At 42.1% G+C, this 17,100-nt stretch overlaps 2 protein-coding genes across 2 annotated transcripts; both read right to left on the bottom strand.

The window, feature by feature from the left end:
- Positions 1-119: 119 nt before the first annotated feature.
- LOC106810776 (histidine N-acetyltransferase-like) lies at positions 120-2,314 on the bottom strand. The gene is made up of 4 exons (XM_014814225.1): positions 2,304-2,314; positions 1,642-1,780; positions 1,131-1,361; positions 120-849 (listed from the first exon to the last, which is right to left on the bottom strand). The coding sequence occupies exons 1-4, from the start codon at positions 2,312-2,314 to the stop codon at positions 214-216; spliced, it is 1,017 nt and encodes a 338-aa protein (XP_014669711.1). The 3' UTR covers positions 120-213.
- Positions 2,315-5,124: 2,810 nt separating this feature from the next.
- Positions 5,125-16,539, bottom strand: LOC106810775. Its single transcript, XM_014814224.1, has 4 exons — positions 16,453-16,539; positions 15,651-15,881; positions 14,518-15,137; positions 5,125-5,542 (listed from the first exon to the last, which is right to left on the bottom strand). The coding sequence occupies exons 1-4, from the start codon at positions 16,537-16,539 to the stop codon at positions 5,518-5,520; spliced, it is 963 nt and encodes a 320-aa protein (XP_014669710.1). The 3' UTR covers positions 5,125-5,517.
- Between the last annotated feature and the right edge of the window lie 561 nt (positions 16,540-17,100).

The raw sequence follows: 17,100 nt of genomic DNA, 5'->3' as shown, positions 1-17,100 counted from the left end.
CGAGGCATCTAACTTGCGTGCATAATGCAAATTATTGCACTTTAGTGCTGAATTTCGGCGAAAAAAAATGCCAAAAAAGGCATTTTCTAGAAACGAAATAGTGCAACAGTGAACAATTGCGGCAGCTTACTGTTGTACACCTCCTACATCGATGTACCCGTAGCCACTGCCATAGTGCACACCAATGTTGTGTACGATTGTTTTCGTACATTACTATTTAGATACATTCATCATACCCCTGTTCAACTCTGACTTCACGACCGTTGTCGGACGGATAGAGACACTTATCGAAGGAATTTTATCATCCCGAAAACTCATAAAACGTTCTATTCCAATTTTTGCCAACGCATCCAGAATGTCTTCTCTCGTTGCAGGACAGTTGAGAGCAAGCAAGAAATGCATTTTAGCGTTGTACATTGCTAACATCACACTGTGTCTGTGAACTTGAGAATAGACATGCTGGATGGCCAGGTCGCGATCAGAGGAATATATGTCGATGACAATTCTATAGTGGATGTCCGTGGGGTCAACTTTGAGCGAGGTCTCGTAGCAACTTGCAAAGCTAACCGACGAGCAGCGACCTCTGGCGTCCAGATCGGCAATAACAGTTGGGTTGTCGCATTCCATGAGAAACTGCACGTCAGCGGATGACATTCTCGTAAACGGCACCCAGCTTATAACAACCGGCTGGCCCTTGCCGATCTTCGTGAAACTCTCGCTAGAGGTCAGCAGTTGTCGGATCTGGGCGTGGTTGAGCAGCTGTAGATGATCGTAGTCTGGCATGGGAACGTCGACACCGAAGTGTTTGGCCGTGGCATACGGTGTGGCTGGTTTCGTACCGCACAGCGGCTGCAACACATGAAATGATCTCTACATGCATTCCGCTTATCTTATATGGCATTTACGACCACTGTCGACGCTAGAAATGATGCATTTAATGATGTATGAACGCGTTGCTGAATATTTCTATGGCTAAACACAAGTGTCTTTTTACACTTATTACAATTTTCAGTTTACACTTATTAGGCACACATTCAATTTTATCTCCTCTCCGGGACCTACAGCCTTGCTACTATAGTTAGAACATGCCCATCCCTCTAATATCATTCACAATCAATATTTAAACGTACAACTTCCATTTTGACAGTAGTTCCTGCCGGGTGCTGAACCGGGTTAAAAGCCATGGAGAGTTTAGAGTCTCCGACCAGCCTTGCGTTAGGGTATCTACTTAATGTCGTGCTGATGGCATGTTTCTTTAAAGCGGTCATGATTCCTAGACGTCGATATTCGTGTTTAGTGCGTTCACCCCGTTCAATAATGACGTCACCATCGTTGAAGGTCGTGTGAAACGCAAAGGCCACCTGTGAGCACAGATAACAAATAGTAAAGAGTAACTTTATCTGGCTGAGTAATTATAATCAATTCCAAGCGGCCACGCGTTCCGATCAAAAGCCTATAGAATCCTCCCTTTCAAATCGATTAAATCAGACAGGTTAATATTCCTAAAGAAATCCCGAAAATAAATCTTACTACATTAATCTACACTCCTGATCTTAACACACTAATCTTAGGACAATTAGGTGGTTCTAAGCAGATTAATTTGTATGTAATAAATGAGTATCTGCACTGCTGTACTCGTACAATTTTACCGTCTTTCTCGGCGACATAAGCACAACCGCTGCTGGAGGTGACGTGCTTGTCGTAGGTGCTGGTCAGATAATCTAGCCCATCAAAAACCTGAATGCTGAGCACATGATCACGGTCGGCCATTGTTGCGTCCCTGCAACAAAGTACAAAAACGTCTGTGGGTGACGTATTGTAATCTCCCTAGAAACATATACGTACGTAATCAATTTTATCTACGCATTATAGAATTTCTATATGATCAACTGTCGCAGCTTGTATGCCTGGTAACCCCTAAATGCTAATCCTGTTTCAGTATAACAGCAGGCGGGAAAATAATATAGAATTAAAAAATGCGATTATTGTGAAAGTGATTAATTGAAGATGAGGAGGCAGATCTGGAGTAGGCATACCTCAATAGATTTCTAAGTTCAGGTCTCTTGCCGATTTACTAACACCATCTACACGCTTGCTCTCCGCATTAGCTTCAACTGTGTATACTTTCGCTCTGCACGCGAAGTTTCGACGTGAAAAACTTACACAGGTAGAACCAACTTCTCGACTTCTCGCAAGGTCTACTCATTGTGTACTATATACAGTGTCGTTTGCCATTGTTTGTGTGTCTTATAATCGCGTCGCGATGCATTTTTGCGATCGGGTTGAACGAATAGCTCACATACCTGTATTGCATTGCCATTGCTGCTGTTCTGGTTCTGGTTAATTGTGGTTGTGGTGGAGGTGGTGTTGCCGATGCCTGCTTCGTGGTATACAAGTGGCTGGGCAAAGTTTATGTTTGCACCAATAGTGACAATGGTCACAAAAAGACACAAAAACTCTGTTTGCTAAGATACGCGTTATCATGTTTGGGATACGCACTGATTTACGCACAGATATCTGCAGGCGTAGAGCCAGGGCCGGATTTAGGACTGGGCAAGCTCGGCAGTTGCCCTGGGGCCTCCACATCCAGGGGCCTCCACATATTTTATGAAAAGAAATTTGTAAGGAAAAATATAGGCTGACCTAAACGACACTCACGTATCAATCAAAACCATATTGCGCGCGTTTTACGTCTTACATACGCAAGCCATATTGTATTTGTTGGTGGGTGGTGGAAACAGCTAACTGGGTGTTTTCCACTGGCAGTTTCAGTGTCGATCTGCCAGTGGAATTTTCCTGTCATTGCTCAGCACACGTCGGCAGATAAACATTTAAAATCTAAGGTCATCCATCTCAATGTCGATTTTCTTGCTTGCTTATTCAGAGTCTTTCTACTTGAAAAAACTTACTTTATGGATGACTGTAGTTTTTAGTATTCTAAGGTAGGGTGGGCATCTACTACTGAAGGCTGCCCAGGGGCTTCCACATGTCTAAATCCGGCCCTGCGTAGAGCGGGTTATGGCTGATGCCTGCACTCACTCGTTACCTGCCTTGTGTATGTATGATATCAAGAGCTAATAAAACCTAGGTATTATTAGCTATTGATGATATTGCATGCTATAACTAGAGCAACTACGCATTGCATGCGTATTGCGTAATTGGGTTTATGCTAACAGGTCACATGCGCCAGATTAGTCTAATCTGTGACCTTATCACAGTCACGTTTTGAACTTGCCTTACTGCGCGTGCGTGTGCACTCTCAGCCAATATGCAGATCCAGTAATACAACTGCAGCGACCGCTCTAACCCGACCAGGCTGTGTGACTAACGTCAATACAACGTCACGGTATTCTAACCCTAGCAATACCGTTTCTTGGAGCTACGACCGCTCGTGTTCACGCACAGGCACTTGGAGCGTTTCAATAAAATGTAATGCTAAATAAATACGCAATCTATTTATGTTTCTGTAAATGGATGCAAGTACAGGGCTATAGGCGGCGCACGGCATTTTGGGAAACTACCACGCTGCTTTGCGTGGCATAATATTATTGGCACTAGTACTGCCACTCGCTCGCCTTATATGTGCGTGTATCTATAAATATGTACCGTGTTTTTTATTGTTACTATACGTATTTCAATGTCAAAATGTCAACGGAGGATATATCAACCCATATTTTTCCTTACAACTCCAGTTTATCCTCACTTTTAATCATTCCTGTAGAGATTTGTCCTTACCCAAATTGCAAAGTTTTTTTTTATTAAAGGCTCACAATGCGCATCCAAACGCTAATTTCTCCAGTACTAGACTAGCAAATACTTCGTGTCATGCATAATCACACTACCTTATGACAAAATAAACTCTAGTTGCTCCCATTTCACTGCGCGTTTGCTTAAAACCCACAAGAAAGAGGTGAGAAAACTGGCATTCTGGCGCAAACGCCGACTGTTTGCCAAACAATATAGCCTCGAAGTGGTGACGTGACGTCACATGTTTTTATCTTTGCTGCGCCCGTACCGCTGTACCGCAGCACCGCTGCACGGTTGCTTGGGGATAGGGGATACTGTCAACAACATCGGAGAATTTCAACAACATTGGAGGTATTTTCAAAATACCTTTTATAAGACAACGTGCAGTGAAATGGGAGGAATTGAGTTTATTTTGTCATAAGGTAGTGTGATTATGCATGCCACGAAGTATTTGCTAGTCTAGTACTGGAGAAATTAGCGTTTGGATGCGCATTGTGAGCCTTTAATATAGCATTTAGATGATGTTCCCCCCGCTTTATCACAGAATCTATCTATGTGATTCTTAACTATCTGATAACACATTTCTAACAAACAAATAATCGCTTGATAGAATTCGCGTAAAGACCTCGATTGTTAAAGTTTCTATGCTCTGTTTAGTGATGCCTTCGTTATACCTTTTCTATCTTCCTTCGCGTGTGCACGTGTTATATTGGACTCAGGGAGTCAAACATACGTAGATCTTTCAATCAGCCCAAAATCCAAAAAAAATTCGTAGCTCCATGCACATATTAACCAAAGTATCGCTTCTCTTTCTAGCAGGCAATTGAACAGTTCCATGAACTGAATCCCAATGTGACCTGTTAATGACTTCATATGCGTGCTTTGCTGATGCGCGCACCTGCACGCAGGTGCTTAAGCGCCATCTCGCGGTCGGTCGAGTAGATATCGATGTTAATTCTCACGTGAGTGCCGGACGACTAAGTGAGAACTAGATATGAACTTTGTGTCGTCAAAATTTAATACGCTATCTTGTACTTGTCTATAACTATAATTGTTTATTAATGACTTTTGACCTTTTCTGGAAAGATTTCGAAGATGTTACAATAACACATTCTAAAATTTATTTATTGAATACAAAATAACTTGTACATTCCGCGTTGCAAACTATGTGAGTTTCCAACCTCACACCATCTTCGGGGAGGGGGTGCTTTCGGAGGCATAGACAAAACCGATAGCTCCGAAGGGACCCCTTCCCCGAACGTAATTTGAGGTTAATTCGTATTTTGAGAAAGTTTGCCTTAGTTGTTGGAGGTCAGAATGTTTAATGAACTTCTGGCTATTGTGTTTAGTTGGAAAAATGACATAACTACACACTACTAGCTTTAATATTCATATTTTTATTGTGTTGGCATGGGATTTCAGTAATAATCTATTTTAAAGTTCACACCAACTTTCGACCGAAAATCGTTGATTGACACCTCGCATCATATCATCAGGAGTAAATAATAATATATTATTATCTATTATTATTCACTCCTGAAATCATGTTATAGCGTCTGTTAAAGTAATCTATGGGAGTGTCTACACAGATCCCCTAACGTAATATTAACAACAGACGTATTGAAATTTAAAGATATGGATTTATATCAGTTTGTTTCAATCGATACGTGGACCGTATTTGTGCGGGTACGGCGGCAATGAGCTTGTAATTTAATCAGAGTACAACATCGATATAGTGCGCACAAACATTGCAAATGGTTTCTCGGAATATTACAATTTAGATGCACGGCTGTTGGTTGCACTCTTTGTCATTCCTGATTGCGTGTCAGTTACGGGATGCAGATACCCGCTCATGTAGGGGATTTTTGTATGGAGAAAACTTTCACGAAATTCTATTCCAATCTTTTGCAATGCATCCCGAATGTCTTCTCTCGTTGCAGGACAATTAAGGTAGAAAAAGACATGCATTTTAGCGTTGTACATTGGTAACATCACGCTGTGCCTGTGAACTTGAGAATAGACATGCTGGATGGCCAGGTCGCGATCAGATTCTCACAGACGTGCGACAAGCGAACGCCCCTCACGGAGGCACGACAAGCGAACATTCGTTGCAGTCGCACCGGCCGTCTGAGCTTATTTGACTATTACACAATAAGTTAGCATCACGCGTGTACACGCATGCTTGAAATTCATCACAGACATGTCAGACGATGTTGTCGAAGGAGATATTATTACATCGCTATTATTACAATCAAGAGCATATAAAGAAGGTCTCTTTATATCTTTATATCCTTCTTTATATGCTATTATTACAATCCATTTATAAATACTATGCTTCCGTACAAAAAATTTCACGCGAAAGCTAGGAATGACTTTAAATGTGGTTGATATATGAGACTAGTTGTAATACTGACGACTGTAAGTGGTAATTAACCTTGTAAAGGGTGTTACTGTATACATTCGAGGACTAGAGGATATATTCACAGGTAATACCGCACAGGTAAGACCTGCAGGTAAAGCGTACGCGTAAGAACAACATGCAAGATTAACACACAATGCGAACCCACTGTTCAACTATTCAAAGCAGTCTGTATTACCACTATCCTGACAGCTGGTTCAGTAACTGTATTACCCTACCTCTCCCAATACAGCTCCGGCAGTCTGTCTCGATAGTACCATACCTGTTGCAATACTTACTTCAAAATAAGTTTCGATACTTCCATCACAATATGTCCCACTACATGTTGTACCTCAGTCTTACTACACTCCTAAAAGTCTCTCACAACCTGCCTCACAACTCCTTGTTTGAGTTCAACTCTTTGGTCACTAACCCGTTCCGCCAACCCAGCTCCCACCAACACACTTCTGAAACTATACAGAAGCAACCCTCATAATCATAATAAGACTAGTTCCCAATGTTGTAGCTATCATACACTAGTGGAAACCAGGAATCTTACTTCTTACATTGTCATACAATGACATTTGTCATTATATACTTTTGTCATAATTCTAGTTTCAGTTCGGGCCCCTAAACGTCGAATGTCGAAAAGAAACTTCGATTTTCTGGAAATTTACCGTGCCAGGCTTCGCATAGACTGGTCCACATTCGTTTGAGGCACCTTCACTAAACCCACTGCAAGCTTCCATTCTACTACACAGCATCCAAACGGACACAGTCTAGCATTAGCACAGAAATGACCCCGTGCGTGCGCAAACAAATTTATTTGAGTGATCGAAGAACAACAACTGAATATTGAATGCAGGTGATGCAATTAACTAACCCTAACCCTTAAACACGTGAGTGTCAATCTGTCAATCGATCAATTAATCACAATCTGTCCTAATCGATTGCTCCTCACCAGTGAATTTTGAGCACACATGCGGCTGTCGTGATCTGTGGCTATTGACCATATTTCAACTGTATCAGAATATACCCATAAAAGTAATCAAATTGCTCAATGGAGGGCAGCACCGCTGCATCAACACATTAGCTTATCTGATTATTTAATCTAGATGCACACAGAGCCAATCGGTGGGAAAATCTGCGCCTACATCCGTGCATGCGCGTGCACGAGCATGTGTGCTTGCATGCGGTTGTACGTGTACATGCGTATCTGCGTGCGTTCGTGTGTACATCTGTGTGTGTGTGTGTGTGTGTGTGTGTGTGTGTGTGTGTGTGTGTGTGTGTGTGTGTGTATGTGTGTGTGTGTTTGTGTGTGCGTATGAACGCCATGGAAATATTACTCGGAGACAAAAGTGTGGTAATGTGGATAGTAAAGAGCATTTTATTATTGGACGGCCATTGCTAAGCAGATTCATAATTACGCGAAGGTGGAAGCAGCCGTAGAACAATGCCCTTCGTAATCAATACAAACTGTAAAATTGTCAACGATGGATATATTGACCCATATATCTAGTTTATACTCGTTTTTACTCTTCCCTGTATATGGATCCTTAGTCCTTACCAGGATTTTAACGCTCCTATTCTAACACGCAAGTTCGATGTAAACATAAACGGAAACCGAACTATTGATGTTTCTGTAAGTTATTACTATGGACATACCTGTATGACGTCCTGATCACGTGGCGTACCTGCGTTTGAGACAAGAATGTGCTTATCGCAGATTGTTTTTTGACGTGCTTGTCGTAGGTGCTGGGCAGATAATCTAGTCCATCATAAACCTGAATGCTGAGCACTTGATCACGGTCGGCCATTGTTGCGTCCCTGCAACAAAACACAAGAACGTCCGTGGGTGTGGCGCTTGCCGTTACCTGCGATCCGCCTCCAATGTAAGCACATTGTAAACTGCGTAAATAATTATACGTGCGTTGTAATGTTACGTTTACATTGCGTCGCCATATATCTTTTGCGATCCGGTTATCTAACGTCGGTAATCGTTAAGAATAGTTAACATACCTGTAGAGCGTTGTCATTGCTGTGCTGTTGCTGCTAACGCTGCTGCTGCTGCTGCTGGTGGTAGTGGTGCTGGTGGCGCTGCTACTGCTGCTGCTCACTTCTATGTAGACGCTTCGTGGCATACAAGTTGCTATTAAAGTTCCTGTAGGCACCAATAGCATCACCGAAAGGCACGAAAACATACGACAACCTGTTTTTAATAAGATACGAGGGACAGTCCATGCTCAGATATCTGCAGGCGTACGGCGGGTTATGACTCATGTCTGCACTTACCCGTTTATACCTACGCCTGCGTGCGTGATTTTTTTTCCTAGGTCAATCAAGAACATAGGGCTGTAGTGAGCGCTGCTATTGGTTGGGCTTGTTTCGTCGCTCAATGACGCAGTGAATGCAATGCAGTGAAAACAGGAGTTTGAGGCACGTGATTTGTATCAACCAATGGCAGCGCTCGCTAGAGCCCTATCTATGTTCTTGATTGACCTAGGAAAAAATACACGCTCCCTGCGTATGCCTGAGAATGCCTGCTAACTAGGGCAATGCGTGCGCACTGCATTATGCGGGTTTGTGCCAACAAGACACGCACTCAAGATTAGTCTATAGGTTGTGACCTTGTCACTTCGGATCCATGTGTTGAACTTGCCTTGCTGCGCGTGTGTATGCACTAGCTCCCAACCAAAAATGCGAATCCAGATGAAAGACCGGATACCAGAGAAGCGTCGCCTGAGAGGTGTTGATCCTGCCCGCTAAGCGCGAATCTTGCGCGCAGTTCCGCGGCAAGGCGCACGCGACCTTCTCACAGACGTGCGACAAGCGAACGCCCCTCACGGAGGCACGACAAGCGAACATTCGTTGCAGTCGCACCGGCCGTCTGAGCTTATTTGACTATTACACAATAAGTTAGCATCACGCGTGTACACGCATGCTTGAAATTCATCACAGACATGTCAGACGATGTTGTCGAAGGAGATATTATTACATCGCTATTATTACAATCAAGAGCATATAAAGAAGGTCTCTTTATATCTTTATATCCTTCTTTATATGCTATTATTACAATCCATTTATAAATACTATGCTTCCGTACAAAAAATTTCACGCGAAAGCTAGGAATGACTTTAAATGTGGTTGATATATGAGACTAGTTGTAATACTGACGACTGTAAGTGGTAATTAACCTTGTAAAGGGTGTTACTGTATACATTCGAGGACTAGAGGATATATTCACAGGTAATACCGCACAGGTAAGACCTGCAGGTAAAGCGTACGCGTAAGAACAACATGCAAGATTAACACACAATGCGAACCCACTGTTCAACTATTCAAAGCAGTCTGTATTACCACTATCCTGACAGCTGGTTCAGTAACTGTATTACCCTACCTCTCCCAATACAGCTCCGGCAGTCTGTCTCGATAGTACCATACCTGTTGCAATACTTACTTCAAAATAAGTTTCGATACTTCCATCACAATATGTCCCACTACATGTTGTACCTCAGTCTTACTACACTCCTAAAAGTCTCTCACAACCTGCCTCACAACTCCTTGTTTGAGTTCAACTCTTTGGTCACTAACCCGTTCCGCCAACCCAGCTCCCACCAACACACTTCTGAAACTATACAGAAGCAACCCTCATAATCATAATAAGACTAGTTCCCAATGTTGTAGCTATCATACACTAGTGGAAACCAGGAATCTTACTTCTTACATTGTCATACAATGACATTTGTCATTATATACTTTTGTCATAATTCTAGTTTCAGTTCGGGCCCCTAAACGTCGAATGTCGAAAAGAAACTTCGATTTTCTGGAAATTTACCGTGCCAGGCTTCGCATAGACTGGTCCACATTCGTTTGAGGCACCTTCACTAAACCCACTGCAAGCTTCCATTCTACTACACAGCATCCAAACGGACACAGTCTAGCATTAGCACAGAAATGACCCCGTGCGTGCGCAAACAAATTTATTTGAGTGATCGAAGAACAACAACTGAATATTGAATGCAGGTGATGCAATTAACTAACCCTAACCCTTAAACACGTGAGTGTCAATCTGTCAATCGATCAATTAATCACAATCTGTCCTAATCGATTGCTCCTCACCAGTGAATTTTGAGCACACATGCGGCTGTCGTGATCTGTGGCTATTGACCATATTTCAACTGTATCAGAATATACCCATAAAAGTAATCAAATTGCTCAATGGAGGGCAGCACCGCTGCATCAACACATTAGCTTATCTGATTATTTAATCTAGATGCACACAGAGCCAATCGGTGGGAAAATCTGCGCCTACATCCGTGCATGCGCGTGCACGAGCATGTGTGCTTGCATGCGGTTGTACGTGTACATGCGTATCTGCGTGCGTTCGTGTGTACATCTGTGTGTGTGTGTGTGTGTGTGTGTGTGTGTGTGTGTGTGTGTGTGTGTGTGTGTGTGTGTGTTTGTTTGTGTTTGTGTGTGCGTATGAACGCCATGGAAATACTACTCGGAGACAGAGGTGCGGTAATGTGGATAGTAAAGAGCATTTTATTATTGCACGGCCATTGCTAAGCTGATTCATAATTACGCGAAGGTGGAAGCAGCCGTAGAACAATGCCCTTCGTAATCAATACGAACTGTAAAATTGTCAACGATGGATATATTAACCCATATATCTAGTTTATACTCGTTTTTACTCTTCCCTGTATATAGATCCTTAGTCCTTACCAGGATTTCAACGCTCCTATTCTAACACGCAAGTTCGATGTAAACATAAACGGAAACCGAACTATTGATGTTTCTGTAAGTTATTACTATGGACATACCTGTATGACGTCCTGATCACGTGGCGTACCTGCGTTTGAGACAAGAATGTGCTTATCGCAGATTGTTTTCTGTAAAGTGTATTATCTAGCTGTACTTAACTGTTCATGGAGTCAATAGATTATAGCATTATAATTTTACATCATCGATGAAGAGTAAGCGTGCATCTATGCAAAAATACTTCGCTGGTACATGACGTAAAAACGTTATCTTAAGACAATGATAATGAATGGCCGTGTGTTAATTGTCACTTATGCAGACTCTTCATCAAATAAAATGGCAGAAGTAAAGATGATTGCGATTATCGAGAAACCTTATATCAAGAGCTAATAATAGCTAGGTATTATTAGCTCTTGCTTATGTTATAGCAATTACCGAGGTCAAGCCAAGAACACTATCGAGATATCACACTGGGGGGGGGGGCATCACAGTGAATATCTTACGAATTACACTCGCTAAACGTGGCTTTCAGTCGACAGAAGGTACGAGTGTACATATTTGCACTCGCGAAACTCCTAGGACTGCCGATATGGAAGACCTCGTGGATTATGACGAAGCGTGTTGGAGAGAAATTAGACTGGATAAAGATGCTAAATTACCCATTGTATCAAGAGCATGTAAAGAAGAGTATTATATATATATTTGGGATTCTTTATATGCTCTTGATTGTATGTATGTATAGGAATGACAGTGGCTCGCAAGAACAATAAACTGTTTGATATGCCCATCAGATGTGCTCTGCCGCTAACCGATAATTAACCACCAGGCTATTCCTCAGCGATTTCAACTATAACTGTATTTAGTGGAATTAACACGACAAAATCTGAGCTTAGCAATGAATTCAAATTTGTTGAATCGATACGAGATTTGTACTTATTCCAACATGTACACCGGCCGATAAGATTGATGACTGATGGGTCACCAAGTACGATTAAGAACTTGACATGACCTTTACAAATGAAGAAAATATGATAGGTGAAATCAGACTATGCACTATGGTGCAGGGATCATGCGATATTATCATTTGACTTACACTGTTATATTAATATGGATAATACCAAGAGCTAATAGCACTCGACGAATGAAGCACTCGTTTGACAAGGAACAGTACGCTGCTGTGGAAAGGGACATGAACATAAATTTATCTAAGTATGAAGGACTATACAGGGGATATAACTTTGCAGGATATGTTCGTTCCTCGTCACTTGGACAGTGGTCAGCCTAATTGGCGAAATAAGAATAAGGTTTCTGCTGACATAACTCTGAGTAAGAAGAATAACAATAAACACAGTGCTTAGGAGAGATGCAACCGAGCAACTGTATGTCAATTAGAATCATCAGCACAGTGTACAAAATATGAGAGTTTTTAATCCGTGAAAAGATTGTGCAACACTTTTGCAAGAAACAAACTATTTAGTAGGAAGACGTTTGGATTCATATTCGGCCGCTTTACTGCTGTGCAGCTATAACGCGTTCGTGATGCCTTGTCTAAAATATCGGATGACGCATATCGTGTGAATATCGATTAAATATCGTGTAAATATCGTGTGAATATAGATTGCATATACATGGGTTTTATGAAAGCATTTGACACTGTACCAGACAAACAGTTAATATATCAAATACGTAGTTAAAGCATTACCTGAATACGAAAACTTAAAAACAACTTGTTTGCACGCGTGCATTATTGTATCTGGGACCCAGGTAAACCTTCTCTATACACGTGGAACGGGAGTATGAATTGTGTCTGCACTCACCCGGCCACCTACTTTGTGTATGTAACACCATCTACATCACAAAATGTAAGCTATTCTAGCATATCTACTTGTAACTAACATCGTTTTTGGGTTCCAAATGGTAGTTGCAAATAATCTACGAAAATTATTACTCTATCGTGATCTTTATTCTAGAGCGAATGTTTTACATAAGAAGAGCCTTGTGTATATGTTAGACTGTAAAGGTCATCTCAAATAGTAAATAAATACACGTCTACTGTGCGCAAAAGAAAAGTGATCAAATTATCGTTAACATTCCCGTTTACATTTCGCAGTGAGTTTAGTGTATTATATTCCATGTATTTTCGCGGTTTCTTTTTTTCCGAGGGGTCGTAAAACGTGCATTGCCGCTCGCGTTCGCATTTTTAAAACGAAAATTCGAACGCACATAGATGTGTTTTTAAACCGCGTACGTGAAAAACCCCCGCCTAGCGCGCACGTGTTCACGAGTTGAGACGCTGATACGCATTTAAAGTATTTACTTTTTTGCGGCAACAGGTCGCAACAGAGTCGTTTTATTTTCAACTGATGAGTATAACGGCCAGCCGTGCTGTGAACTATATAGTCATGTTGCGTATGTTGCGTCTGTGTCTGTATGTAGTATACGCCGTGTTGCGTCTGTCTCGCTCCAGTGAGTTTACGTGAACCGAAACAGATCCTGCGACTTAACGACATATGCCACGCGTGTCTACGCCCATGATCCCGGTATTTAGGACTATACTATCAAGCGTATTTAAAAAAAAGTCAATAGCTCGCTGAGAGGTATTAGGTGACTTTTTGTTGTCGGATGCTGCTGCTGTGCGGGTGTGGAAAGCCGAGCGATGCAAACGCAGGCGGATGAAGCCGCGAACGTTTAACGAAACTTACCAATAAGTTGTTGTACAAGATTGCGTATAGAGAGATGGACGTATTACATCTCAACGTTTTAAAATATTTTAAAATATTTTTTTTACAGAAAACGCGCTGTAAAATTATGCTAAAATATATCGTCTTAAAATGTAGCAAATATTGTCTCGTATTTCTATCAACATTGCCGTATCATATGAACACAACTAGCAGGCAGATCTACAAAGCATTACCACAACAAACTTTTGTGGTGTATAGATGTATTATGACTCTCTCAATTGCAACTTTTGCAGATACTTAGGCTACATATATTTTCACACGTTAAAGCAAACCGCATTGTCTATCAAATTTTGGGTATTACCTCCATGCGTTTCCCTCCTCTCTCCGTGCAACTGCCGACCTTTTTATGCTATATGTAATTCAACGTATAACATTGATCTATACTAACTGTAATTTTATTAATCAATGATAAATTAACTCACGTTTTATCATTTATACCTTGCCCTCATAGATACCTATCTTGCCGCCACATTCCAGAGTTTTTTTTTTAACTTAATACGCAAGACCTAAATATGAAACCAAAGTTCAGATTTCACAATCTATCAACATGCAAAGCTTCTCTTTCTGATGCCTGTTAGATTGCAACTGTTCACTCTACCCAACCCAACAAAACCTAAACATCGAGAGTATAGAAATCAATACACCAGAGCTACTACGTATATAACATTGACCGAGGCCTATAGTGTAACGCAAGACAATAACATTCATCAAATTGACTTCCTGATCATAAGAATTCACGTAAAAGCTTTTTTATAGTTGCGATGTCGGTCGCAGTGATTGCTGCTCAGTTTTATCTTTGCTACCTTGCTTCCAGCCTACACGGTTAATTGGGTTCAGGAAAGCAAACATTGTAAGCGGTTGTGGCTGTTGGTTGCACTCTTTGTCATTCCTGATTGCGTGTCAGTTACGGGATGCAGATACCCGCTCATGTAGGGGATTTTTGTATGGAGAAAACTTTCACGAAATTCTATTCCAATCTTTTGCAATGCATCCCGAATGTCTTCTCTCGTTGCAGGACAATTAAGGTAGAAAAAGACATGCATTTTAGCGTTGTACATTGGTAACATCACGCTGTGCCTGTGAACTTGAGAATAGACATGCTGGATGGCCAGGTCGCGATCAGAGGAATATATGTCGATGTCAATTCTATAGTGGATGTCCGTGGGGTCTACTTTGAGCAAGGTCTCGTAGCAAGTTGCAAAGCTAACCGACGAGCAGCGACCTCTGTCGTCCAGATCGGCAATGACAGTTGGGTTGTCGCATTCCATGAGGAACTGCACATCAGCGGATGACATTCTCGTAAACGGCACCCAGCCTATAACAACCGGCTTGCCCTTGCCAATCTTCGTGAAACTCTCGCTACAGGTCAGCAGTTGTCGGATCTGGGCGTGGTTGAGCAGCTGTAGATGATCGTAGTCTGGCATGGGAACGTCGACACCGAAGTGTTTGGCTGTGGGATACGGTGTGGCTGGTTTCGTTATGCACACCGGCTGCAACACATGAAATGATTTCTACATGCATTCCTATTATATTATATGGCATTTAAGACTCTTTACTACTGATAGGTGGCGGGTGCAAGCGTTCTCTACATACCTCACCATCCCTTTCTCTTATTTAGAATCATTTGAAATGTCTAAGAGTTGCTGGTAAGGATTTATACACATGCTGACTTTCTCAAAGAGAAAATAGGAGGATTTTACAAGGCTAAACAACTATGTATCTCATGTATCGTAATTGACTTAACGTCGGTTTGTTTTACACACCGTTGCACTGAACGCGGATGGTAATCATGCAGTAATCCATAATCACTTCATATTCTGATACACCATACTCCATAATCATACATCCTCCCCCTCGCCTATGATCCTCTACCCTCCCCCAGCCTTAGTGACCTCCTCCCCTTATATAAGAACAGGGGTACATTCCCTAATAATACACCCTCTCGTTATATTGTTAGAGGGTGCAACTGCCTTCACATATATACTTTAACTAAATAAACTCACGATATGCAGGGTGTACGTTGATCTTGTCGGGTACTGAACCGGCTTGGAAACCTCAGACATCCTAGTGCCTCCGATCAGTGTTACGTTAGGGTATCTACTCAGTGTCATTTTGCGGGCATGCGCACCAAGAGCTGTCATGATTCCCAGACCGTGATATCCATGTTTAGTCCGCGCACCCCTTGAAATAATTACTTCACCATCGCTGCAGACCGTGTGAAAAGCAAAGGCCAACTGCAAGCATCCAAAAGCAAATCCTCATTAACAAATATTGTGTTAATTTACCAATTGACTAAACTGCGAACGAATGGCTGTGATTAATTAATTAATGTACAATTGCTTCTAAAGTATGAAACGTGAAAGGTACGAGCAATCATACATACCCATCATACAAGCCTAACAATGAATTCCTTTGCTAAGCAGTAATTACCATCATCAGATGCAACAGTACATATATGTACATTAGTAGGAATAGATTTGGCCCCAATTGATTCGTTTACTTCATCACTTCGATGATGGGCACTGTTGGATACGCTAAATAGCAAGCACTCTAGAAACCCCACTCAATCGAGCCCATCACTCGCAATCGTTTTCCCACCCGCTTGGTCAAGCGGACCTATTAAATTTTCAATGGTTTCGAACACAAGCGCCGACTAAACTTGGCTGATGTTTCCTTGAAAGGGGTTCGTTAAAAAGGGTGGTGAAAAGGGGTTCGTTGTTTAAACTCATCCATTAAAAACTGACACGTCAGATTGAAAAACATTCGATGACAATTAACCGCGTGTCTACGTTCCTGTACTCGTACAATTTCACCGTCTTTCTCGGCGACATAGGCACAACCGCTGCTGGAGGTGACGTGCTTGTCGTAGGTGCTGGGCAGTAATCCTGTCATTCATCAACCTGAATCGGCTGAGCACGTTGATCAGCGGGTCGGCCATTGTTGCGTCCCTGCAACAAAACACAAGAACGTCCGTGGGTGTGGCGCTTGCCGTGACCTGCGATCCGCCTCCAGTGTAAGCACATTGTAAACTGCGTAAATAATTATACGTGCGTTGTAATGTTGTAACGTTACGTTTACATTGCGTCGCCATACATTTTTGCGATCCGGTTATCTAACGTCGGTAATCGTTGAGAACCTGTTAATCGTTGCATGAGAACGTTGCATACCTGTAGAGCATTGTCATTGCTGCTGTTGCTGCTGCTGCTGCTGGTAGTGGTGGTGGTGGCGCTGCTACTGCTGCTGCTCACTTCTATGTAGACGCTTTGAGGCATACATGTGGCTATTAAAGTTCCTGTAGGCACCAATAGCATCACCGAAAGGCACGAAAACATACGACAACCTGTTTTTAATAAGATACGTTAACATGTAAGGGACAGTCCATGCTCAGATATCTGCAGGCGCACAGCGGGTTATGACTGGTGTCTGCACTTACCCGTTTATACCTTCCCTGCG

This window comes from Priapulus caudatus, unplaced genomic scaffold (genome assembly GCF_000485595.1).
Source record: "Priapulus caudatus unplaced genomic scaffold, Priapulus_caudatus-5.0.1 Scaffold472, whole genome shotgun sequence".
NCBI lineage: Eukaryota > Metazoa > Priapulida > Priapulimorpha > Priapulimorphida > Priapulidae > Priapulus > Priapulus caudatus.
This window is presented reverse-complemented; position numbering and strand designations above follow the sequence as displayed.

Bases quoted from the DNA above. Each gene is read 5' to 3' on its own strand.
- LOC106810776 (XM_014814225.1), bottom strand. The intron at 1,362-1,641 runs GTACGAGTACAG...CTGTGCTCACAG, and splicing joins CCGAGAAAGACGGTAAAATT to GTGGCCTTTGCGTTTCACAC. The intron at 850-1,130 runs GTACGTTTAAAT...CATGTGTTGCAG, and splicing joins CTACTGTCAAAATGGAAGTT to CCGCTGTGCGGTACGAAACC.
- LOC106810775 (XM_014814224.1), bottom strand. From the start codon at position 16,539: ATGACAGGATTACTGCCCAGCACCTACGACAAGCACGTCACCTCCAGC. The intron at 15,882-16,452 runs GTACGAGTACAG...GGATGCTTGCAG, and splicing joins CCGAGAAAGACGGTGAAATT to TTGGCCTTTGCTTTTCACAC. The intron at 15,138-15,650 runs GTGAGTTTATTT...CATGTGTTGCAG, and splicing joins CAACGTACACCCTGCATATC to CCGGTGTGCATAACGAAACC.